General features: G+C 37.6%; 1 protein-coding gene across 3 annotated transcripts in view; it reads right to left on the minus strand.

Moving 5' to 3' along the window:
- Positions 1-220: 220 nt before the first annotated feature.
- Positions 221-27463, minus strand: part of CLYBL (citramalyl-CoA lyase) — a 240014-nt gene continuing 212771 nt past the window's right edge. The window contains exons 4-9 of one of the 3 annotated variants that reach the window (XM_067713350.1): positions 24824-24925; positions 22984-23077; positions 21497-21664; positions 16836-16960; positions 1371-1490; positions 221-345 (exon numbers count right to left, since the gene is read on the minus strand). In XM_067713350.1, coding sequence (XP_067569451.1) covers positions 1395-1490; positions 16836-16960; positions 21497-21664; positions 22984-23077; positions 24824-24925 — 585 coding nt within the window. In that variant the 3' untranslated portion in view covers positions 221-345; positions 1371-1394. Of the gene's footprint in view, positions 366-1370; positions 1491-16835; positions 16961-21496; positions 21665-22983; positions 23078-24823; positions 24926-27463 lie in introns of all 3 variants that reach the window. The other 2 variants (XM_067713351.1, XM_067713352.1) reach the window with 2 other exon arrangements.

A 27463-nucleotide genomic window follows, 5' to 3' on the forward strand; every position in this document is an offset into this window, starting at 1 on the left:
TAGGGGCCACATAGGAAATAAACTAAAAGGGCGTAGGAGGTAAAAAATGAAAATAAAAAACAACTGTTTTCTATTTACGAATTTAAATAAACAGAACAGCCTTCCCCGCGGTGTTTGTCTAAGGGTAGCAGCTTTGCTGCTGTGTAGGTCATGAAAAGGTTGGTGTAGAGTTTAGAACTTCCCATTCTGTTAATTTCTTAAAGAACAGTCGTCCAGAGTCTCCACACAAAAGCTCATGATTTAATGAGGAGCAGAAACAAAATCTCTGATTGTTGGTGTTTCAAATTTCATTGGCGTCCTCTGGCAAACACAAGTTGATCCTTCGCAGCTTCAATACCCTTTAGCCTTCAATATAAGAGCACATGCTGAATAGGGAAGAATGGCTGGTTGTTATGTTTATTTACCCTTACTACAAGCTGGGTTAACCTCTTCAAAACAGCTTTACTAAGCCCGTTAACCACACCACCCATATGACCTGTAGCAGCATCTCTAATGTGATGCAAATCTCACAGGGGACCATATGCACCAGCTCTGTGGCATTGTGTCTTCTTAGAGGCTACAAGTTTATTGCTGAGGGGGCCCTGTCCCAGCCATACATTTACAGGGGGGAAATGGCCTCAATGGCAAACAGTTAAACAGGGAAATAAAGGGAGAGAATGGATGGTCTTGTGCTTCTGCACATTTATTTTTTAATTGCTGGTAACTGTTGACCCAAAGCATTCACCCAGGATGAGGGCTTTCACAGTGATCACCTAGCAGTTCAAGGATAGGGATATTTCATTTTTGGGGGTGGTGGGGTGGTGGAGGTTAAAGTAATCAGTTTTGAAGATTTATTTTTAGAAGATATCTATATAAACCAGTATGGTACTTAATCAACTTTTCTATGCCATCTCTGTTGTTTTATCAGATTACTAGTGAAATAAACACCAACGCTTCATTGAGTTATTATTTTTTAAAAGGTTGGCCTTTCTTAAAACTATTTCTGGTGTCGAGTGAACAATGCACAACGTGGGAAACATCTAACATGAGCAGGGTGAAGGGAGTATACGTATTTGGGAAAGATCTGTTTCATTAAAGACCAAACTTCTCCTGGAACAGCCCATCTCTCTCCACTATTTTATCTCCCTGCGAAATCATAAGTCTGTACTTGTAACACATTCGTGAACAATAAAATCATAAGCTTGGAATCAAAAAGAAGAAAGTTCATTTTTAGAGGAATAACTGGCCAGTGAGATAACCAAAAAAAAAAAAAAAAAAAATGTGATTAACATGAACTGTAAATGAAGAAAGGCTCCCATTTGGCATACTAACAAGTTGCCTTGAGTATTATGGCTTGTCTTTAAGGAACCCACTGTATATGTTCAGCCCACCTGATGAGAGCTTCATTTAGCAGATCATTTTTCCTTGATGGAGATGGCAAGCCTAACAATGTTCTGGGCCTGCTTCAGTAATGGCATGTCGATCACACTCCCTCGGAAAGTAAAGGCTCCCTGGAAGACAGAGAATACAAACTTCCTGAAAGAATGCTCGGAAATTACAGGCTTCCTTTCTGCACACACTTGTACAACAAGAACATTTTAGATTCCACCTGAATTATACTGACTTTCCTACCCAACTTTTGAGAAAGCCAAAGTAAATTACAGGGGAAAGATTTCTTTTTTCCTCCTAAAAAGGAAAAAAAAAAAAAAAACCACTTCAGCATTTTAATGGAGAAGAAAAACATCAGGCACAAGGTATTGGAAACTGCTCATTTAACTCTTGAAATCAAGCAGAAAACAAGGGTGGAAGGAAAATGTAAATAGTTCCTTATATACTTTTTGAAATACTGCATAGAACTGTGAAAACAGTAATATGCTCTGGCAACTGATTATTGTTTGAATAAATAATTGTATGATCAGGTTAAAGGAAGAATGCTTCCTTCTTGTTGTAACGTAATTGAGGGGTAACACTATCATGTGATGAGAAAATGTAAGGTAGGATTATACTGAGTAAAAAGAAATTCTTCTGTTGGTACACACTTTTGCAGAAAAGGATTACAATGACAGGGGACATGAGTCTGTAACAAAAAATCATAGGTCTGTTGAATGGTTAGCCTGGAAAGAACCTGCGATCTCCTGATTTATACCCATTTTACAGATTCACTTTTTAAAAACTTCTGCAAATACTCATTGAATGTGTCATGTGATCTCAGTGCTGTTCTAGATGAGGACTCTGATGCCCAGAGTAGTTAAGTGATTCTCCAAGGTCACTTGACTAGGAAAAGATAGAGCTGGGGCTAGTACTTGGGTCTCAGAACCTCAAGCCTTCATTAGAGACTCCCACATTATGATGATAAGGTAGTTTCTTTAGTGCCTCAGAAAAAGAATTAAATGGACAGAAGCAGTATGAATCTGAAATTAATGTCTGGTTATTCATGTTCTTTTAATCATTTCTTTTTGCTGTTTTCAATTACAGCTCTTCTTAATTCCCCTTCTTTCTACCTGTTGGTAAGGATGCTGGTGTGAGTGGGGAGCAGGTGGTCTTTTGAGACCTGAAGGTGGGTTGGAGCAATTATAATCCTTGGTGATGGTCCATTTGTATATACTGCCATCCATTTCTGGATTTTACAAGTACCACCTCTCAACAGTCAATGTTGTCATTATTCAGGACTTCTGGGATGGTCTCCTGGGCTCGCTGGAAACCCTCATCTCTTATAATAACATAGAGTTATACACAGAATGGAGGTTAAAAAAAATTGGCAGGGAATCCTTAGCAGTGACTTTGAAATTTGTTTTTTAATCAAGAGAGATTTAAAAGTCATTAGGATTAGAATTCTCACCAGTGCTTAGCCTTCTCAGCCCGAGAATGAGAAATCGGATTCATATGAACACCTGTGTTGCCTAAAATCCTATACCGTTAGGTCATTTTCCAATCTGCCCATTTTACTATTTATACTCCCAGATTGGTCTGTGCCTAATTTCATTCAACCTAGAGCTAATTTTAGTTGTCTCTGTGACCATGATGAATTTTATGAATTTGGTTAGAAGTTCTAAGGATATTCTGTGGGTTCGCATGACATGTGAAATCAGGGCATGGGACTCGTGCTGTTTTACAAGGCGAGAGTCTAGTTTTCTTATTGGAGTATATGATGAAGACCAAAGGCCTCCTGGTTATCCATCCACCACGTGGATTCTGGCCCTGTAAAACAGCCTGTGTGTCCTGCTAAAGCTTAAATAATAGGCTAATAATAACAGAGATGAAATTAGCCTAGATGCACATGAAATCAAAATGATGCACGGAGAATCAAGATGACTTGGCTTTGCGTCTATGCCATGTTCCCTGACTCTGCTTTGGATTCCACATGCACGTCAAAGATGCAAAATATTTCATGTAGTTTTTCAAGACAGGGAAATCATTTCTTTCTTTTATGTGGCAGATTTTGCTTGACTTCCTTTGTTAAGCTTAAGCTGGAAAACAAAAGTTAACATTTTTGTTCTTTGTTTCCTTCATCTCTGCAAATTGAGGATTTTAGTGTTAAGAATCAAGACTTCCTAATACGAATATCCTCCTGCTTTCACATCGACCTAGAATATGGTTGGTTTTTTAACATATGGATCTACATGTGAAATGTGAACAGTCTGTTGGTCAGGATTTGGAAGAATGCAGCTTGTCAAAAGCTACCTGGATTTGTGGGGAGGGTTTGAAACATTCCTTAATGTGTGATCATAGATAAGTTTCGGTTTCACAGCTCAGTGCGTTTCTGAGAAACTGGTGTACCATTTTGAAAAGAAGAAGGAACTTCCATCAGCTTGAAGATTCAGAATATAATTTGGTTTAAAATGCCTCTAAGTAGTAACTCATTCATGGTTGAAAGCCTTAACAACCATGACTACAACAATAATAATAGCTATAATTTCTTGAGCAGTTGCTAGCCCCAGGACTGTGCCTGGTCCTTGACATGTTTTATTTCAGGTAATGCTCGTAAAAACACTGTGAGGTAGATACTATGACCCATCCCCATTAACAAATTTTTTTTTTCTTTTCAATTGTAGTAAAAACACATAACACAAATTCACCATCTTAACCATTTTTAAGTGTATGAGTCTGTAGTGTTAAGTAGATTCACACTATTGCACAACAGATCTCCAGAACTTGTTCATCTTGCAAAAGTGAAACTCAGTACCATTATAGACAACTACTCTCCATTCCCCCATCTCCATCCCCTGGCAATGAGCATGTATTCATTTGTTTCTATGAGTATATATCCATCCCCATATTATAACTGAGGAAACCGAGGCATGAAGAAACTTGTATGAGTCTGCCCTGTAGCTCACTAAGTATACAACTGGTATAAAACCTAGCTCTATTTGATCCAAAGCGTGTGCTCCAGGCTTACGCCCTGGGCTTGTGGATTGTTCTCCGAGTGGGTTGCCTGGCCGCCTGAATCAGAATCATCTAATCGGGAGGTGGCTTGTTAAAATGCAGATTCTTGGGCTCCATCCTATCAGGTTTCATGCAGAAGGTCCGAGCGTTGGCCAGGAACCCTCTGATGATTCTAATGCACATTGAAGTTTGAGAAGCTCTGTGTTTTAGCTCTCCTGGGTAGAAATGGTTAGGCTGGCTTTTAAATGGGTACAACACTCCATCCCTGCTCTCCAGGACCTAAAATTTGCAGGAAGAGCATGGAAGCAGGTGCCATAAAACACAACAAGAATTAGAGAAAAAGCCAGTGTTATGAATAGGGAGATCAGAGGCCTGAAAAGGCTGCCCTTCTTACCAATCAGGACCATGTTTGCCATTTCACACTGTTGACTTAGACATGATATTGTATACCTAGTGCATGTCATGCGTTTCCCGCTAGAGCTGTCATGGGGCTCCACCTCTGTGCACAACGGGCTTTTATTCAGCAATTACCTATTGAGTTATTTGTTGTAATAAATCACTAGTCAGCCACTTTGGCACATCTTACTATACACATGTCTATGGCTTCAGCCTCCTGGAAATGAAGAGCAGTATCACCTTTGCATAGGTGTTGTCTGTATAGGAAGGAAAACAATTACTTATTGGGCTGTACTTTTTCTAACATCTGGGTCATTGCCTGGTGGTAAGATAGGCATTGAAATAACATGAACTTTATCAGACCTTGAAGTTCTTCAATGGGGGAGAATCTGACTTACAATTTGATGGCAAAAGGACTGGTGATCATGATGGTGGTGATGACAAGAGTAATAACATTTATGGGAAATATTCATATATTTCACATTTCTGGCACTTAGCACTTGAGAATTTTTTTCTGTAGAGTACTAAAAGAGTACTTTTCTAACATCCATAAATTGATCTAATTCTTTCCCTACTCATTGTATTTTCAAATAACTTCTTTGGGCATTCAGGGAGTTCTCTTTGGCACATTCCCATGCTGATGTTGCTGTGTCAGAATTAATGATAACATTTTAGCACAGCTGCTATATGTCTTCTTTTTCAGAGTGACACTTTATTTCTTCCTCTATGATGCTAAGTCTTATGCCCAATAAATTATTTACCTCATTACAGTTCCCAGTGAATTCCTAAAACTTTTAGTCAATGTTGGTCACTATGGAATTTGTCTTTAGGACCTTGGTTATACCCTCTTCTTGCTAAAATCTCTCAGGCCCAGCCCTGACTTCCCATCACATAGCTCTTCCTTACTCCCAAAGTTAACTGCTCCTTGATACCCCTCAAAATGGGGAATATGATGCTCTCACAGAGACACAGATGGGCACTGTTTCATTCTTTCTTTCCTGTTTTTCAACCTATCACACTTGGAGTCCTTGGACAGGCCCTAGTATGGCCTTGGTCCCCTCACAATTTGGTTAAGGGGTAAGGATTTAAGTTTGGTAACCAGGCACCCAAAGCTCAGTGTGGAGGCTGCCTGGCTCCCAAGCTGGCTAGTAGAGGTCTTGCTGAGAGAGTGCTGGGATACCTTCCTAATTGGGACCGTGATGTTATTTTTCTAAAATATCAGATAAGATCATCCATTTGCTTAAACCTTGCTCTGGTTCCCTTTGGACTTACAAAATCAAGTGCAGTCTCCTTAGCTGGGGGCCCAGGGCTCCCCACGGTGAGACCAGGCCCTGCCTCTGCTCTCAGCTTAGTCTCCTGCCAGTCTACACACACACACACACCCCCCTCTACACCTCTCCCACAGGCTCTGCTCTCTGCTCTGATAGTCCTTTCCCTGTCTGTCCAGCAAACTGCTCCTTATGCTTCAAGACGTCAGAAGATGTCATGTCCGTGAATCAGTTTTAGACTTCCCTGGTTGGGCTCATTTCTCTCCTTCCTTCCCTTATACATCCTCCTGTAACAACACTTGTCACATTCTACTGTAATTATCTGTTTACGTCGCTGTCTTTCTCACTGTGTTGGGAAGCCCTTGAGGACAGGGGCTCATATATCTTTGAATCCCCAGAATCCAGCACCCAAAACATGGTTCTGAAGCTTGTGTCTTTTGTGGGGCCTGAGCTGGGTGACTGAGGGGACAATGACTTGGGAAGATAGAATCACTCTTACCTTTCTGCTCTCCTTTATCTGCAAGTGTCTTTCTGTGCCACTTGATCTCTCCCTGGTCTGGTAATACTCCCTGGTCAGTTGGCCAACACTTGCTGAGCCTCCAGTAGGACACAGGGACTGACCTAAACAAATGTGATGTTGGGCTGGGGTCAGGTTAACTCATGCAAATGACTTAACGGTTAAAGTGCAAGCGAGTCTATCTGTAAGTGGGGCTTAAGGAATTAGAAGCTGCAGAGAGAAAGAGCCATCAAAACGGGGTGGTTTGGCCTCGGAGGGGCTTTGGGGAACAGTACTTTATTTATTTATTTAGCTGTGCCGCATAGCATGCGTGATCTTCGTTCCCCAACCAGACACTGAACCTGGGCCCTCAGGAGTGAAAGTGTGGAGTCCTAACCACTGGACCACCAGGGAATTCCCAAGGGAACGGGTACTTTTAAAGTCAGCTTTAGAAGGTTAGAGATGCCAAATGAAGGTCAAGAGAGGGGCAGGGGAAAAAGAGCAGTGTATCCATATGTGCAAGTGGGGTTGGCCTTCTGTGTTCGACAAGAGCCCCCTGTACTTCTGGTCATCAGTGACTCAATAGATAAGCAAAATGAAGGATCACAGTACGAGTTACTGGATCTGTCTGTTGATGAAGGGGTTTCTCTAGGGCCTGAGGAAAGGGAGACTAATCTAGCCTCAATGAGAGCAATCTGGAAGAGGGACAACAGACTTTCCTCACGACAAAGCACACAGGACTCAGTCCCTGCTTGATGCAGCCAGACTGGGACCCACAGGGCTCCCTCTGTTCTTGCTCCCTGCCCTGGGGGACCCAAGGGGGCCCTGGACCCTGAGGGGAGGAAATTGAACCACTTGTTTCCTTTCCTTTATTCTGGGTAATTTTTTCTCTGTTCTAGAGTAGTCTGGGGATCCAACAATCTGATTTACAGATAGAAAAATTGCAGTTCAGTTATTAGTTCATCTTTTTAAAGCAACTTATGAGTAGGATAGGACTAGAATCTTCGGTTTTTCACCCCAAATCTCAAACTCTTCCCACTAATCAGTATACCTCAAAGCATGTCTGGTAACCATGGTACATAAGATGATTATAGAAAAAATTAATATCAAAAAATTTTAATATACATTATTTTACATATACTATATTTAAAAATTTATTTTGATGTGATTTATAAAAAATAACTAGCATATCTAAACTGTTATTTCAGAGATTTTTTTTTTTGCGGTACGCAGGCCTCTCACTGTTGTGGCCTCTCCCGTTGCGGAGCACAGGCTCCGGACGGACGCGCAGGCTCAGTGGCCATGGCTCACGGGCCCAGCCGCTCCGTGGCATGTGGGATCTTCCCGGACCGGGGCACGAACCCGCGTCCCCTGCATCGGCAGGCGGACTCTCAACCACTGTGCCACCAGGGAAGCCCCCAGAGATATTATTACTTAGAATGAGGCTGAAAAAATTAATGACATATAGGTAAGGCCCAGATAAGCAAGTATGTGAAAATGCAATTTTAATAACTGACTTGGGAATAACTGAAATGCAACGTGCTTCCATCCTGAGTTTCCACTTGGAAGCTTTTACTATAATTATTATGATGGCAGAAATACCAAAGGATATTTTCAGTGAGAAAAAATTCACTAATAAAAATGTGAATGACATTTTAAGTCCTCAAAAAACCCAAAGCATTTGTAAGAAGGATTAAAGGAGGTGACGTTTGATCTTTGTATGTGCTTCTGAATATCAGTAACCCTTTGTTTTATGGATAAATCATCTTTTAAAACTGCCATCGAGAGTAAAAGAATACTACTGAGGACTTGGGGAATAGAGAACATGTTTTTCTTTTTTTAACACTTTAAATTGTAGTGATAATTTGATAGGTATTTTAATATTTTGAATTAAAATTCAATAATCATTCACTCTATGACCAGAGAATTTACAGATCTTAATATATCTCTACTTGAAATTTCTAAAAGCTCAACTGAAGTCTTTCAACATGGGCAATTCACATTTGGCTAATCTGTCCTTACTACTAGCACTGAAATTCTCACAGGTGATATTCCATGGCCTTAGATGGGGAGACCCTTTAAATGATTCATAAGAATGTAACAGCTGAAATATTTGAAGGGGGTTTGTTTTGTGCCTGACTGGGGAATATAGTGACAGTTCAGGCCTACTGAACTGCTTCAACAGGATCCCTTCAGCCCCTGCCTCAGAGCACAGCCTCTGAGGGGGTGTCGGGTGCTGGGTATCCTGCATCCTGGGCAGCCTGTTGGATTTATTTTCCAAGTTCTGAAAGGTGGAAAAGTCTGGAGAAGCTCCCTCCTTATCCCTCCCCCTGTCTTTCCCCTGTGGCTCTCTGGCTTGAAAAAAGAGCACAGAACCCTCCATGGAGAATGGGATGGAGGGTCCTGTATGCCCCCCAGTGCAGTTCCAGCTGCCAGGTCAGTGCTGCCTGAGAGGATGTGGGGAATCACCTGTCCAAGCGGCCCCTCTGTATTTAATTCTCTTAAATCCATTTAAAAGAATTTAAAAACTTATCAGCCGGAGGAGATACGAATCAGATGCAGGTGACCAGCAGTTGGGAGCACAGCTATGCCGGAGGCAGTGGTGAAACAGGACAGTTTTCAGCAGACGGTGAGAAGGAAAAGGAAGACTACTAGTGAAGACAAATGGCCTGACACGTTTATAAAAAGAGGAAATTCTTTGGAACGTGGGACCTGAGTGGATGTAAAATGAAGGGACATCATTAACATCTTGCTTTTTAAAAAGGAAGCACGAAATTATTTAGCTTTAGCCCTACACAGGAAATAGAAACACTCATGTGTTGGACACTGGTAAGATTAATTTGGGACTTTACCAATAGTTTTACGAAGCTGGAGGAGTAAAGAAGAATAAATAGAAGATTTGGAAGATGAATTTGGCAGGGAAGATGGAGGTGGCTGAACAGTAGGGAGGAGAGCTGAGGTGAATGTTTAGGTCAATTATCTTAATATGTGACCAGTCCTGAGTTGTCTACTTGCCCAGATGGAGGGTCTCAGTGGACCAGAGCATCCTTACTTCACAAACGGATAGGGAGACCAAAGGTGCCTTCTGTTTTTAAAATTCTTCTCAGAACCCACTAAATGCAGGCAACAGGATTTATCTTTTAAAATATTCAGGCAAAATGATGAGACAGGAATAGACAAGTCTTTATTTTAAATATCTTTTGAGAAGGAAATCTGGAAAAATCAGGCCAAGTATGCCACATGGAAAGCTACCTACCGAGGTGAAACAATTGGATTTATAAGCATATTGCAATCTAAAGGGGTTTCCACATATGCTAGCACATTTGACGTTGTGCTTAATTTTCTGTTTTTTAATAGCTTTATTGAGGTATAATTTGCATACCATAAACTTCACCCATTGTTAAGTGTATAATTTATTGACTTTTACTAATTACATAGAGTTCTGCAACTATCACCTCTCAGATTTTTTCTGAAACTAGAAATCTTGGAAAATATTTTATTTTTAATCCTGAGATAAATGTGTAAATACTTGCATTTAATTCAGAATATTTTATGTCAAATTTAAGCTGATATTGCCTATAAGAAAAGTAGAAAATGAGGGCCTTTTTATAGCAGCTTGCAGCTAAGACCAATAATATTAAACTTCTATTTTAAATGCTGTAGCATTATTCTTTGGAAAATATATCTAAATGAACTAACATTAACTAGAAGGCACTTTAAACTTTAAACATTTACTAAAATACAACTGATGAACAATAACTGATGAAATAATTGGTGAAAAATTTTCTTTCAACTTTTCTAGAAGGGAAAAAAGGTCAGTACCATATATATTGTTAAAAAGTAAAATGAATAATTTCTTTTTAGCACTGTCAGAAATTTAGAAACCAGTTAGCTAAACAGTATTTACTAAATGTATATTGTGTACCTATTTCCATCCAAGATGCTGCAGGGAGATCTGTGATAGAAAGAATTCTTTACTCTCTGGGGTAGTGGTGGAAAATTCCCCCACTTTTTTTTTCATTGAGGTCCACTAACCTAAAATGAAAAAAAAAGAGAATTCTAGAAACTCTTGATTTATATTTCTTAGTAAAGTAAAAGCTCCATTTGGCTGCTTTTAATATAAAAAGAATTACAAAATTCTTTAATAAGTACCACAAAATATTAAAAGAATGTTCTGAACTTCTCTATTATAATCAGCTGAAGGAGAGAAGGCATGGGGTAGTGGCAGGGTGTGGAGGTGATGTGGTGAGAAAGGAAGAGAGATATAAAGAAAAAGAGGAAACAAAAAAGAATCCATGGAAAGAGGAACGGGGAAGGAACAGGAAGGACATATACAGAAACACACATGCAGACCCACACATCCTAAGAGGGATAAATACCGTAAGAGGAAAAGAGAGAAAGATGTCCAAGGAGTAAAACTGTCCTTTCATGGCCCTTATTTGGCTCTTGCTATTAAAGGCACTGAAAGGCATGGTGTGTTTTTGCAACCACAGGTGTAACTGAAAGCAGGACTTTGGGAACTTGTCCTTTGAGTGAGATGAAACTGAGCTTGGGGCCAGATATGGCCTCTTTGCCAAAGGCTCCCGGTCTTGCTCTGAGAGTTTCCAACATACCTTAGGAGACTGAATGACTAATAAAACAGAATGAGGTTTGCAGTGATCAGAGCCAAGAAGTCTTTCTGGGGCAGGGCAGTGGACAAGCGCAGGGTTCAGAATTGAGAAGGAGGGAGCGATGTGGGGAATAATAGCTAGGAAGTTTGGGAAGGTACAGGGATACTCTCTGTTCTTTCCTTCCTCATCAGTTTCTGCTCATGCAAAAAAAAAAAAGTGCATGACTAAGAAAAAGATTCTAATCTGAACTAATGAAATTCACATTTTGTTTGTGACAATACTTTTAAAGCTCTATCTAGTTTTGGTCATTAGTGTGCAGATTCATTGTGACCGAATTGAAACCAGATTTAAGCTATGTTCTTATCTTTATTTACAAAGTGAGCCCCAAATTCTGGTCAGGTCTCTATAACCACCTTGGCTGTGAGTGACCTTGGGTAACTTCCAAACCCAAGTTGGGTCTCAGTGTATTTTATAAGTTGTAAACTGAAGGGATTTAACTAGAATATTTCTGAGATTTCATCTAACAGAATTACATTTTTTAAAATTTTAATTGAGCAAGAAAAAAATTCTGAACCATATAAACCAGAAGTATTTTGATTAAAATATTCTTCAGAATGTGTTATAAATTAAGGATGAAACAAACAACTTTAAAAATTATCAGACTTAACCTACATACAAAATCTCTTATCCTAACACTAAATCAGCCACTTGCCACTAAGCCTATGTGAAATAGGATATGATCAGCAGTAAAACTGTACTGCCTTGCTTTAAACGTTTAGAAATCTGCAATTTGTTGTTAATCAAATCAACCTTAAAGTCACCATTGGCAGACTCTCAAATTTTCTAAGAACTTGACTTTTTAAAGTCAAAATTATGCGATATAGTTCTAAAGATTTTCAATGAACAAGGAAATAAATGGAGAAATGCAATAACTAAGCATCTTAAAAATAGAGTGATGTCCCTTCCTCTTTCATTTTCACTGGCAATCACTCAGTTCTGATTTTAGCATTTCTGCTTACAAATAAAGGGGGCAAGGCTGTGGGCAGTGAGATGCATGAGTGTGGGAGGGCACACTGTTGTCTATTAGTGGAATCAACCCCTTCCTTTGACAAAGACAACAACCAAATCTTTGGATGGTTTATTTGATCTGCGTGAAAGAGTGGCAGTGGGATTTCTGGCACTTGAATAAGCGGAAACAATATTTTTGGCTAGAGAGACTTCTGAGTTCTCTCAGGGAGCCTTCTAGAAGGCCATCTGGACCAAACAGTATTTCTTTTGTAAAGCCCTGCATTTGGAAACACAAACGAAAGGTGTCTGAGCCGTAGTCAGATACCTATGAAAATAATTTGCTTTCAATATTGGGGAGGGGGAATTATTCTTTGTAATTTTCTAGACGAAAAGACTTACATGAGGGAAAAAACCTCTTTCTTTTTTCTTTCTTTATTAAGATATAAGTTCCCAATTTATATTCCTATAGAGGATTTGGTTATTAATGTAAACATGTTAATCTGCATTATTGCTCTCTCTTGAGTGAAGTTAGGATGTATCAGTTATGTGTGTTGTTTATAGTTGTTATGTCAGCTAGTGACCTTACTTTTGACCTTATAATTACTAGTGGAACCTAGATTTTAAAGGTGGACACTTTCCCTTCCTTGGTTTTTACCCAGCTTGCGAATCTATAATGAACAAAAAATATTGAAAAATTTAAACAAAATCCTTCCAAAACCAAATAAAGCATTTACAGATTTACTATGAATAGAGTGCTTAGAATACTGAAAATGAAGCAAAGCTTCATATTGGTAGTCAGACACTGCAGAAATATGAATATTTTAGCAAAGTACCTTTAAAGATCGATCTCATGTAATACATGTTGCTATTCTTAATACCTTTTGCTATTTTTTCATATTTTTCTGTTTGAGCCACCATTTGAAAAGAAATGGTAAATTCTTAATGTAGGATTTCCTGGGATTGTCAATCATTTTAAAAAAGCAACCGACTATTTCCTTTAGCTGTCATTTTTGCCTAAGAAGTGATGAATTTAGCACTGAGTTTATAATATAGATGTGAAAAAATACTCAGTAGCATACATATATGAATATATATATAGTATAAATATGTATATGTATTTACTTATATACAAATTACAGTTTCTATTGCTATCATCTAATATTAACTAATTATTTGCTTGGGATGATTTCAATTATCCAATTTCATACTAGATACAGTTCTTAGTTGATAACAAAACAAGTGTTAAAATCATATTTTAAAATGAACAATGCTAAATTCAGTTCTGAATGGAGAATTTTCAAATATTGGAATCATTGTTATTACGAAAAAATGACATCAAAAATGAAATTAACTTTTAAGAAAATACTTTACAAATTTAAAACAAATCACATGGGAGTGATTTATCCTGGCTAAAATATTTCACCAAATAATTTGAGACTAAAATAGTTAATGACATACAGGTTGTATCTCAAATTATATTTTTCTGGAAGGATGAAAGAAAAAATCAAGTGTGATCAATAGTGTGGATATATACCTCACAACTGGTGTCAGCTAAAGTAGAAATATTTTAGCTTATGGGAATTAAAATAGGAGCACAGAGCATGTGGAATGTTTAAACTTTTTCCAACAGATTTTAATGAGTCCCTAATATCAATCTATAGCCCTAATTCTTATGATGGGGACTGTCATGCCAGACAAAATTTTTTAGCCTGAAAATAAATATCTTTAGTTTCCTGAAACAAAGCAGTCACAAGTATCATTACCTGCCAAACAGAGACTGATTATATGAGCAGATAGTTATTTTTTATTATTTTTTAATGTAAAGTATTTTTTAGCCAACATTAGACTAAGGGCATCAAACTTTATTTCCTTAGAACTTTTAATTAATATAGAACAAAAAAAATTCCCGTGATACTAAAGACTAAACCCCAATAATTTATCTACTTGTGATCTAAGTATTCTCATGAAGTTTGTTATTTGGAGGGGACAGGAAAAAAAAGGTAGAACTTTAATTTTTGAATAATAATATTATTATCACTATAGAAAATACTAATGACCCAGCACTAACTGTGAACTTCAGCTATACCTTTCATCTTAGGGCAGAATATAATTTAAGATGGGAGCAGGAAGTAGAGAAAAACAATGATACATAATTTTGCCTTCTTGGGTCATTTCTGCTTGAAAGCATTACTTGAATGAAATTTTCATCAGAGGGCGAAAAAAGGTCTTTTAGAAATTTATAAGTATCTCACTAGGACACAAACCATCAGTTTCCCATTGTTGAGAGAGTCACCTGTGCTCTGGACAAAGTATCCGAGGGTTTATGTTTTCATCAGTGAGTCACATTTGAAATAAAACAGATTAGATGTTTGTTGGAAGCAATATTTTATACAACTGAGCGACCTATTTATACTAAATCTTTAAAAACAGAACCTACATTATTTAAACCCCAAGACCCCTCAAGACCCAGAGTCACCTACCTGCAGACCCAATTTTTGTGACCAGCCAATTTATAGGCAAGGTGAAAGAAACATGCGGACTGGATAAAATAACCATATGTCCCCACTGGAAGCCCCATTACTTGAATCATTTAAACCTTGCTGGACAAAGCACCAGGAGAATTTGCTGTAGGAAACAAACCTACACGAATGGGGCAGGGAAGAAATGACCTAATAGTTAGTCTCCCTTCTGCTCTAATTTCTATGGTTCTGTGTTAAGAAAAGCTATTCTACCACACTGTTGTGAAAGCATATGTCCCAACAAGAGGGCATTTCTTATTTAAAAAAAAAAAAAAAGTTCAGAATTTAACATCTAAGTTGCCATCATCAAAAGGCAAGGACACTTTAGGGCAATTTTCCCTGGGAATAGCACTTTCAAGATATAATGGAAAAGTGCTGTTTTTCCCTCATTCAAGAACTTAAATGCTGGTAAAAGAGTGTGTTTCTAGTTTGAATTTTCTTTGCTGGCTACTGAAACTTAGGTAACTTCTTCCATACCTCTAGCTGCTTATAATGCCAGTGGCGCCCTTTGATTTTATCCAATGTGAAACCCAGTGTAGATAGTTCAAGAAGGCAGTTTTAGCCCAGACTGGAACTCTACTTGGTCTGCCGTTTTGATGGTCCCCATCCTGCCTCAGTTTACTTCAGTAGGAAGTATTATCAGGTACATATCCTTAGCTGGCATAAGGCACACACGGAGGTACAGAACATTTAGTGAGTGTCTGCACAGGCAAGCATGCAGGAGAGGGGAGTGGATGGAGTTATTTGCATGTATAAATGTAAAAGTATATGGCTCTTCTCTCTAGATAAATACCTATATTTATTGATGGAGGATCTGGATTTTGGGATCAAGATATAGAAATGGACATAAAACATAATGTCAACTGAAAAAATCTTTTTATGTACTGCAATATGTTTTTTTTGATGGTCACTACTGATTTGAAACGAAAGGTTGCTGTTTATCCTGAAACTGGTATAGTCCAAATGGGATGTCTCCAGTGTCATACATTCCGTCTTTTGATTTTAAGTGCAAGTTTGTGCAAAGATGAGCCTGAATGTGTGTGAGGGTGAGCATGCGAGCATGGTTGGAGCTGAAGGCAGGTAATGAGAGGGAGGGAGTGACCCACTTAATATTGTTACCTACTTTCGAAAGTCCTGGGATTTTTAGGTGCTTTTACTGCCAGTGAAAAGTGTAAGCCACACTTCTCACACTGATGTCACCGGTTCACCACTGAAAACCAATTTTGTTCTTTTTTTTTTGTAGGGGGTACTGTTTAACATTTAGAACCTTCATAATGTTTCAACATTCTTTCTCCCCTAAGTACTTTTGCATTACAGGCATCAAAACTTCACTCCTTATGTAGTAACAAGGCCAGGTTTAGATATAACCTCCAGGATGGATTTATAAATGCAACTTTCCCCCCATCCTCTTAAAAAGAGGCAAACGGTATTATTGCAAATAACCTTTAAGATAATTAACTGACAATGCTGCAACTAGCATAAAATCTTCCTTCAGGCGACACCTAATTTAAGTGTTACTGGCACAAAGTGGAGACAGATTGTGCATCACCACTGCAATATTTACATAGCAGAAACCCACAGAGCAGGAAACGCGAGGCTCAATGATGCACTAAATTAGGAACAACCATACTCCAGTGTTAATTTGCTTTCTATTCTATCCAAATCTCAGGTCCAGAAATTGGTACTAACACATATACAACCTCCCACTCTTAAATGACTAAACCGGAGATTTTTGTACTTTTTTCTCCCCAAATTAAAATAACTTGAAATTTATTTCTTCTCTCCAAAAGAGCCATTTGATCAAACTGTGTTTATTTCATTACAACTTGCTCTCATTCTGATCTAAAATTATTTTCATATGAATGCTGCATCGGGTCTGTAGAGTAAAACTAAACAGACTTCTGTTTTCTCAAAGGCTGCCAATATAGTTTATGAAAAGAATAAAATGAGAAACTTGAGATCCAGTGAGTGAAATATTTAGGAACGTGGAAGGGCAAATTTACCTTAAGTGAATTTCTCAGTGATAAATGTTGTCCCCCCTAAGCCCACACATATCCTCCTCCTCAAAATACAAGTTTTTAAAAACCACTCAAACAGTATCTATTTTTTCATTCTTCCCCACAGTATCTTAAACGCCAGATTCACCAATGTTTCAAGGCATTAACAAAACATTTACCTTTCCTAACTGCTGATGTTCTTTAAAGGCAGCAATCAGTTCTTCAGCCCACTTAAGTTTTTCAGGGGAAGGAGAAAACTGCTCCTGGACCACTGCAATTTGGTTAGGGTGTATCACCTGCTTACCTACAGAAAGATTAATAACACCAGAAACACAAAACAACAAACACATGTTCAAACAAAATGTCTCAACCACGCCAGTCTCCTGAATGCCTTACAGTCTGTATGTAAAATAACTAATTATTTTTAGAACTTTTTAAAAAGAAAATAACACAATCAGGCAGGCTTTTCCAGAATACCCCATAAGAACAAATACAACAATGGGAGTAATTGTGTTTCCGATCCTATAGAAATGCCATCTCAGAGCAGATAATCTCTCATTTTTAGTTACAGGTGGATTGACCAGGCAGCTCGTTGAATAACTGCTTGGCTGGAACTTTAAAAGGATAATGTCTGCAAATTAAAGTGATTATTTTGAGTTAAAGTAGAAAAAAATTACATGTTAATTCTTTCCAATTCTGCAAGTTGTCTTTTGCTTATTCTGTACCATTACCCCATCTTCCATGATTTCTTTTAAAAGTGGTCTGTTGGTTTTCATAAAGCTTACAGAAGCAGACATTACAACTATATTAATATCAATAGTGTCTTACAATAATACATTCAATTTTCTTTCTTTCAGATGAACTTAGTGTATCCCTTCTAACCACTAATAGAAAATTGGATTTCAATGAAAAAATTTTATTCAGTATAGTAAAACAGAAGGCAGATTTGAACACTGTGATCTCTAGATTACTCCATTTAAAAATGTTTAAATAAAAAATTACATAAAGTTTCCCTAACCAAAAAAACCCCCCTCAGATTTTCCCTTTTTGCTTATGGAATGAAGATTGGATATTTCTCCTTTATACAGACGCTTAGACACCCCAGAAGAAATCTTATTTCTGTAGTAACGGTTTTAAAAAAGCTTTAAAAAGGAATCTTAAATTAAAACATTATACAAAGATAAGAGTCACAGGATTCTATGAAATCATGTAGTCATTAAAAAAACAATTTAACAATCAGGGAAGAGTGGAATCTAATCAGGTCATTGATAAAATGCAACATACTTTAATGTTATAATAATGATGAGATTATATTTTATTATATGATAAAATTACAGACATATTTGGTTCTTTAAAAATGAATGTACACTTAATGATAATTTACTCTGCTAAGTATATTTGTTGGCATATCAATTTGCTTTGCTTTTGAAATAGCTGCTTTAACATATAGCCAGTACAAATTATATCCTTGATGTTTTATTAAAGGTGCATTCCTGTTACTGTCATTATATTCTGTCAAATAGAAAAAAGAACAATGTTTCTAAAAAAATTTTTTTACTATTTCATGAAAAAGAGTTTAAGTAAATAAATATAACAATATCTTTTCTTTACAGTAGCATAATTAAAACATCCTCATGTTGCTATTTCATTATCTGTCAGCATACTAATAAAACATTAAAATCTTATATAAATAAAGATGCTTTAAATTATTTGAGGAATAATTTCTGGGAACAAATAACATCAATGATGACAAATGAGACTTTTTTCAATAGTAGATATTGAAATTATATTTAAGCAATCTAACAGTTGTTACAATATTATTAATAAAGGATGTCAGTTCTGGTAGTCATTTTGTACTAATCGTTAGTCCTGAATTTTATAATTTATGTACATAATTTACACTAATGTGTAAAAAGCCAGATTTCATGGGAACTTCTTGGTACAGACACTATAAATTGAGAAGCAAACATAAACTATTTACAATGCTGTGAAACTAATGATGGCTTTTAAGTAGCCATATTTTGGTACTGAGGCTAATTTTAAGATATGTGTTAGGTTTTAGAAATTTATGAACCTCCATATGTGAAGTTATCTTTCGTCAAATCTTATATATCCCAACAACTGAACATCAGACTTTAATGCCATGTGGGAGCAAAGCAAATATTTTATACAGAAGAGCTGTTATTGACAAGTTACTGAGAGGGTGCAAAATTGGAAGACATTAAAATTTATGACCATGAAATCCTTTTTACAGTACCACTTGATATATCGTGCTTTAAATCAATACCTGTCAAATCTTTTAGGTAACTGTATGATGGTGTCATTTTTGTCTTCTACAAAAGACTGCAAAAAAGAAGAAAACCTATAGTGCTTCATATTTATAATCTTTCTTCTCAGCATGTAGTACTAGAATAACTGTGATGACTAAGTAGGCTGTTAAAGCTTTATTCTAAGATTTATTTTTGGTTTCTTTTTATAAAAATAATTTATACAGCCAATGCATTGATTTAAAATCAATTTACATGGATTGTGGCCTCATGAAACAATGAATACAGAAAAGAAACTGTAACCAGCTGTTTGTTACATGGCTAAGTTTCAAAAAACCTACAACTCATTAAAAAATATCTAATTTTTAAAAGTCGAGAAAATCCTTATTAGCACAGATCCTTATCAGTGTTATGGATAACATAATACTTTATTGAATTTTAAAACTTTCAACCACTTGCTTCAGATAGGGTGTGTAGCTCTCCTTCTTTCTTCCCCTCCTTCCTTCCTTCCCCTTTCTTTCCTTCCTTCTTTCCTTCCTTTTCTCCCTTCTTGCGCAAAGCCCCAAGTATGGCAATTAAATGACAAATAATTAGGACAAGCAGATCGTGAGTGGTCTAAAATACTCATTAAAGCATTTATTGTTTAAAAATACTACAAATAATCTATCTTATTATCAGACTAATTACCTTTTCTTGGTGTATAGAAATATAATTGGGACAATAAAGACCTTTCTAAAAATTGCAAAATGGCTCTGAAGTTTAGCTTCCTCCTTTACTGACTAGTTCACTTGAATATATAACGGGCACTGTACACTCCGTGCCTCCTCATCCTCTCCCATCTCCCTCCCACTTCCATTTTGTTTCTGATTTAATACTCCCTGTTGTTGAGAAACAATAGTGCCAAGTCCGTAAGCTCCTCATGCTGAGTTGGGCACAGTCTAGAAATTTAAATCTGATTTGCAATAACTTGTCTTCTACGATTGAATTAGGGACCAATTTAATTCAGTCCCGTCTCTTGGAGAAACTCTCAAACTCCCTTATAAGTTCTGGAGCAAACATTTACCCCAGAGGAAGCAGAGGACACCCAGGTTATCCTGAGTGATGGTGAGAGAGGCCCCCATCAATTTAGTGTTTTCTATTTTTTATTGTATTAGTGCCCATTTCAGAGCAACATCTGGCTGCTTGGCAGCCAAAGCCACATATTTTAGACCAACAACATCGGGGTCTGTTAGATAGATTTCATGGAGTTTTTCTCCAACTTTTCCATTTGGGCCACATCCTAACAGGTCATTGGAAGGAGGCAGGTGTCACAGGCACAGAGACAAGGACAACGCCAGGGATTCAGTGGAGGGACTCTTTCTTTCTCAGTCACTATTAAATGTAGGGAGGATTCATTTATTAATAGTTCAGATGATTGAGAAATATTTCTCTATAATAGACATTTATTTATTTATTTAACAAATTGGGGGAATCACATTTTAACTCTTTATGTTAAAGACACAAACACAAAGGTCAGAGCATTATTTAATTCTACTATAACACTAAAATGGTTTTTCAATTTTACTTTGGGTTAAATTAACATCCACGAAGGTATCTTTTACACTGAAGGTCACTTTATGAAATGTTTCTTTCATTAACCTCTAAATGAACACATTGCAAAAATATTTACAAAAGGAATAGCATGGATGCTTGTCTCTTTTCCTTATTTTTTGGGTGCATCTCTGATCAGGATATCCTTAGAACTTGCAGCAGGAGAACAAATAAGAATAAAAGAGCTTATGGTGTTTTTTACCCATGGTTGTGTACGCATGTGTGTGTGTGTGTGTGTGTGTGTGTGTGCAACTGCTGACATGTGTTTGTGTACAGAATCGTATTGTGGTTTTTCAAAAAATAGATTTCTGTTGCAAAAATACAATTTTCGGTTGCTCCCTGGGCTCCTGGGTATCTGAGTGACTGGGCACACCAATCAACAGATATCTGCCTGTTCTCCAGGACAGGATTTCGAGGACCCGCTGATCTTAGTGCCAGTCAATGCCCATAGGTGTCCCCAGGTGCACAGACACTTACTGGGGGATGAGAGAGTAAGGAGGGGCTTGAAGTGCCAGAAGAATAAAAAGCTAGTTATGAGTTTAAAAAAAAACAACAAAGAAGATACCACTAAATTTTTTTCAGAAATAAATTAGTATTTTGAATATCTGAGGAAATTTTTTTCTCCCCATCAACTCAAATTCTATGGCAGTTCCCTCAAAAACACTTCTAAAATGGCCTCATCCCTCCCCTCGTGTCAGCAAAAACTGCAACAAAATACTTAAGAGGACAGAAAAAACTGGTAAGTAATATTAGAAGAAACTAAAACGAGTGCTTTATTTTTTGACTTGTGGAGCCAAAGACAAACATGATAATTTGTTTGGCAGGTTCTGGTCCTGGATAACTTTTTCATGTTTCAAATAATGGAATAAGTATATGAGACACCTGGCTACATTAGAAACACCAGTTCCTGGTTAAATTTCTGTTTTTCTGGAATGTTTGCTTAATCCAGATACTGCTTTCTAAGATATTATCAAGAATCATACCAGTAAATCCCATTGCAGCTCCTTCTCTCGACTGCTTGAGAAGCCCCTCTCCATCCTGGAAGTCGATGTACACCAGGTCTATGGCCTGCAGACCAAAGGCCTTTGCTACAACAATAATCTTTTGTCGGGCGTAGAGAATATCTTGGGTTTCCTTACTACTTGTTGCACCTGAAAACAGAACGTTGACCGAGAAAGGAGACGTTAACTTTGGAAACTGGACCTAGATATCTATTATAAAAACGCCGTTTGTAAAGACACCTCTGTTTTCGTGGGGATTTCTCCCTAGCGAAATGATGATTCAAATATAAATGAAGAGAGGGCTATGTGGAGGCAGAGTTAAATCTCACATGTGTCTCTTTATCTTGCAAGGCATCTTTTCGTGTAGTTACTTGCACGTGCATTAAGAAAAGCCCCCCTTCCCTATCTCAGGAGCTAGACACAAATGACTTGATAGGTCACAAAGGACTCCTGGTGTATTTTTTCCTTCTTGCCATTGCTCAGAAAGTGTCAGTCCAAAGATAGCACCATAAAAGGTAGCCAAACAGCTGTGTGTGGAAATAGTTAACTTCCGTCACTGAGCACAGAATTCGTGTGCTGTGGTTGTAATGCCATGTCATAACAGGTTCTGAGCCAAATACTGCAGCTTCAGGGTGTGGAAGGGGAACTTGGGGGAACGCAAGGACGCTGATTTTGAGGGAGGCAGAAAGTGTCCACTGAGCTGCTGGATACACAAAAGTCTCCTGGAAAGACTGGTTCCTCTTTTTCCCCCAGGAGTGGGGTAACTGTCACTGTTTATATTTGGACCATATCACTGCTCAGGGAAAGCTCTTGCATTCAGGTCACTGGGAGTGGTGCTCTGAAAACACTTTGTGGCCTTGGCCTCTTTTCTAGATGCACTCACAGCCTCTAGTTAGTTATACATGCACCCAGACCAAAGACATAGTGCCCAAGGGATGGGGAAGATCGGTGAAAACAAGCATACTATCTCAATAAATATTTCATAATAAAGGGGTTCTGAAATATATTTTAGGGGGAATTTAAGATCTATTTAAAATTTTTACATACTTCATTTAATGTAGAAAATGATTCATCAAAGCAATGTGAAACTGCCTTAAATTTGTGTTAGAAGCCTAGATAGCCATCTGGCTGATGGGAAAACAACACATTTAAGCAACAGAGAGGCTGTTCACATAATGTAGTTATTATGAACACAGTAGACGTCATATATGCCTGAACATGTCTGAGGCTACGACAGGCTTTTTATTAGTTATTTTATAAATGAACGGAAGTGATGATGTAGTGTTCTGGAAGAAGGACAGCTATGAGGTGCCCTAAATTATCAGGAAGTATTGCCCATTCAGCTGAAAAACCATTGTCATGGTCGGCAAATATATATTGTCATGTAAATGCCCATTCTTGAAGGGGCAAAGAAAAAATATATACACATATGCACAGAGAGAATGAGAAGAGAAACATGTCTTTGACACCTATGCTGGCGCGAAAGTCTTCTCCTCCAAAAACGACTGCATCTAGAAAAAGACCCACTTGAGGCCCGTTCTTTAGTGCTTCTTCACACACTGCCTGTAAAAGAGCAGAACAGAACCAGAGCTCACAGAAATGCACCCATTAGAGAGAAGCAGCATGGTATATTTCAGTAACAGAAAGGTCCACCTCTTAACACAGTCTAGCTGAAAGCAGTCCTGAAAATGCAGCCCCAATTCACCCCTTTCAAAAGGTATTTAATATTGTCCAAAGTAAGTATGTTGCATATATTTGCTTTGCTTAATGGATTATATTAATATAGTTAGTAGCATATATTAATACATTTATAATGTTCAAGTTTTAGTTCATCCAATCTTTAGAGAAACTTTCAAGTTAACTCATTTTGATTGGACTGTAAGTTATTTCTGTTCTTCCAAAATTTGTTTTTGCTTTAAGAGACCCTCCAACAATAAACATAAAACCACAGGAGAAAAGGAAAGAATTTAAAAATCAAACTAATTGGATTATTTGCATTGGGATCAAGATTTCTTAGTAAATGGTCTCAGGATTAAAGACAAACAATACAAAAATCTACAACTCCAGAGGGGAAAATAAAAATGCAATAAGTCATCCAAGATGTATGAATAAGCAACTTGGACATTTCTCTGTGAAATTAAAGATGAATAACAGTCATCTTAGACAGGACTGTGATGCTGCAAAGGTGGAGAGAAAGCATGCTAACATATGTGGGTGGGGAGGACATGAGGAACCGGTGAGGACACTGTTGATTAATTTCAGGGGCTGTGAGTGCTTCTAAGTGTATTATGAATAAAATGGCAAATCAGCGCTTAAAATGAAATCACTGTATGAATCTAGTTGCATCTAAGAAATATGCGTTGACTATATTCTCAGAATTCTAGGGCAGGCTGGAAGGATTTGTGCTTAGTGGTGTAAACATGCTGATCACGAGGCCTGAAGCAGCTCCCCAAACATTTGCACTCTGCCCCTCCTGCATAGGCCAGTAGGTCTCTCAAAGTTTCCTCTCGGAGCCTTTGCTCACATATTATCTCTCCAGTACAGTTCAACTATCTGTTTTTGTTTTTAGGTATTTCTTCTCTCCTGCCCTTGGTCATGGGGTACTACAGTGATGATGTTCACAGGTCAGGTGGAACATGAGGCATATTTTGGAAAACAATTTAAATGGCCACTGATAAAGAGGAAGAAACAAGCTAGCTATGAATTCGTTAAGGCAAATAGTTTAATGCAGCCATACAATGGTGACAATGCTTGGCTCAGCTAATCTTCCTGAATGTATATTAGGAAATATTTTATGTTCTAATGTGGCAAACTGAAATAATATAGTACAAATTAGTGTGTATACTAACTCAAAAATAGTAATCTTATGTATTAGACATTATCGATTATGTTGCTACAAAGAGGCCTGATAATTTCCCAATAAAAGGCAATTGTTACAAAAGAATAATTGAAAGTTAATTTGTAAGGGTGACAAATGTACATGTACGTTTATTCGATAAATGTAATAATTCACAGCAAAAATTTATATAGTGATTATTTAATTAAAATTAATGCCAGGAATATATAAATATTTCATTTAAATATTTAGGACGAGGAAGTTTTTCCTTGCTACTGCGTCTATTTCTTTGTTTTCTAAGATGCTCACAGCCTGGTTTTGGTTATTACAGATAATAAATGGTGCTCAAGGTTTACTTTGCTTATAAATCTTTCTAGAAAAATATTTTAAGTAGATGTTAAAATTGAAAACAAAAGTTCTCTTTAGGTAATAAATAAAATACTAACTTACTAGCCACATTATGGTTTCCTTACCTTAAAATTGAGCAAACCCATTGCAGTTTCCACAAAAGGGATTAAATTCATAGGTTGTTCAAGTTTTCGGCCTTGTAAGTAGAATGAAAATTTGTCTGAAAACTAGAATAAAAAGTGTCATAGGTGACTAGTGGGGGAAAAAAAATGTACAATCATTGAACTGTAGAATAGAAGTAGTATTTAAGTCTTTGACCTGAGGAAGTAATATCCCAGCCTCTTTCATCCACACAAAGAATAAAAAAAAAAAAAAAAAAAACGGAAAAAACAGAGGAAAGACCAAAGAGAAAAGGTAACAAAGTTCCCAGCAAACTAAATAGTAAAACCTCAAGCATTAAAAATTGTTTTTTTTTCTGAAGGCACAATTTGAGGCCTAGGAGTTAAGAGGTGGAAGGAGAGATTCTCAAGTTTAAATGCTTTCCTTGAAAAGGTTTTTACTTAAGGCCTCTCGCCTTCCCTTCGTTCAGTGCATGTGGCAGGCCCCTAAAACAATGAAGGCTTGCTCTACCTGCCATTCTGGTTTTGTTTCGGACCCTGCACAGACATCGGTGTAACTGTTCAGAAGCCTTCTACGTGGAATCCATATTATTCATTATAGCAACACTACCCTTTGTTCGGAGGTTTTTCTTCATAATTTTTTAGCTTACCTAGGAAGACCTTAAAAAGGAAGTTTAATTCTTTGAAGACCAAAGCTCGCCAATTTTTTCCATGAGACCAGTTCACAGCTAGCTCTGTGCTGCCAGTGGGGTAGCCCAAATTCCAAAATCTATCATCTGGAAACATACAAAAGCTCTTGCACAGATCTCCCCCCCACCCCTTTCAAAGGAGAAAAAAAAAAAACCCACCACACTCTAAATTGTAAATCTATTATGTCTATCTAGATCTAATAAGATGTGGGGAGATTAAAAAAAACACACAGGTACGAAAAAACTATTTTTGTAAATAAAGATAAAAACATATATATCCATTTTAAATTTAAGGAATATTCAGCCATTAATGGATATCAAAGGAAAAGGGAATTTTAATCATCTCTCCATTCAGTCTCAGTTGGGTAAATCATATCTAAGAGATTTGCATAAATATAAACCATCAAAGACTTTTCATCTTCAAAGGGGGTTTCAAGACCCTATAAGCTTTGTACTGTAATCATCGCAGGTCACCACCCTGCAGGAATAGGGCTGCTATGGCAACATAAAAAAACTAATGCTTAAGGCTTAGCATAATATTCTGACTAATAGAAAGGAAACTCATTTTAAAGGCTGGCAGCCTATTTACCAGAAGCAGGATTAGAGGTGTTATTTCCCCTTTTAGCTGCCCCCCCCACTGCCCGTGCAGCACCTCCCTCCCCAACCAAAAAAAATCTAATCACTGGGATCTTTAAAAAGCTTTTGAGCGATTTGCAGTAACTTTACAATTAGGCTAAAATAAATCACAGCTTTCAGTAATGAAGAATTATTCCCAGTTGCTCCCGCTGCCCCTCCCTTCCTCGACACCATGATCATCGCCTCCTTAGCAACTTTACAAGGGAAGGAATAACTCAACCAAAATAGCAAGAAGGAAGAGAAGGCTACAGTTTCAGGGGACAAAATGTATAGTATTCCACGAAAATGAAAATAAAACCTAACTTATGGCACATTTAAGCTAGAAAACGGGTGGTAAAATATTAGTGATTTTGGTGTTACCTGTGCACTGGAGGAATTTTGTTTTTCTTGTTAAAAAAAGGAAAACTTGCAATGTTACTTGCCCCATTCTTTGTGATAATGGTTATAACCCCAAAAACTGTAGAGCTGAAAACTAGGTAAATCCTTTACAATATCCTTTACAACAGGGAATATCCCTGTTCCTAGTGTGAAAAATCTCTAACACCTTTTGTTTTCAAGGCAATAGGGGCATATTTAAAAATTAAACATTCTAGCCCATCCTCCTCCTCCTCCTCCCCTTCTTTCTTAAAAAATTGCATTAAGTACTAACACAAAAGGTAACTAGTGGAGAAGTTTCAATTAATTTTTTCAAAAGGAGACGATTAAATGTTTCCGGCCTGGTAAAGTGTTCATTTCAGGGAGGTGGAGGGGACTGGGGGCGTGGGGGGAGGAAAAGAAGGGGGAAAATCACAAAGAGATTGGGGAGGAGATGAAGTAGCAGGGCTCAGCAATTCTTTCAATTCCAGTGCACACCCAATAGTGTGTTGGAAGAATGCACCCTGTTCGGGATTTGTGGGAGAATTGTCCCACGACAAAGGAGGCCGAGTCACGCTTGTTATAGTCCAATAAGCCGTGCCAGTCAAACAAGAACCCACACTAGCGACAAAAGGCCAGCAAGAGATTCTCACACAAAAGAAAACAAGGAAGCCCATCTTTCAGTTGTGCATCAGGCTCTGGGTTTTATGCTTCACATAAATACAAACGGAGAGGAAAAAATAAACAGCCCAAAAGACTTCTGTTAACTAGAAATCCTATTTAGATTTCGGTATGTTCCTCACATCCAAGGATTTAAAACAGCGAACAGAGGCCTTAGCTGAAGGCCGGGGTGAGCACTCCCCTCTCAAATGAGGGGTAATAACGGTGATAAATAGGCACTAACTATGAAACCAAAAGGGAACAGTGACTTCAGATTCCATTTCAATCAACTTAAGACACATTCGAA

This window comes from Pseudorca crassidens, chromosome 18 (assembly GCF_039906515.1).
Source record: "Pseudorca crassidens isolate mPseCra1 chromosome 18, mPseCra1.hap1, whole genome shotgun sequence".
NCBI classification, from domain to species: Eukaryota; Metazoa; Chordata; class Mammalia; order Artiodactyla; family Delphinidae; genus Pseudorca; species Pseudorca crassidens.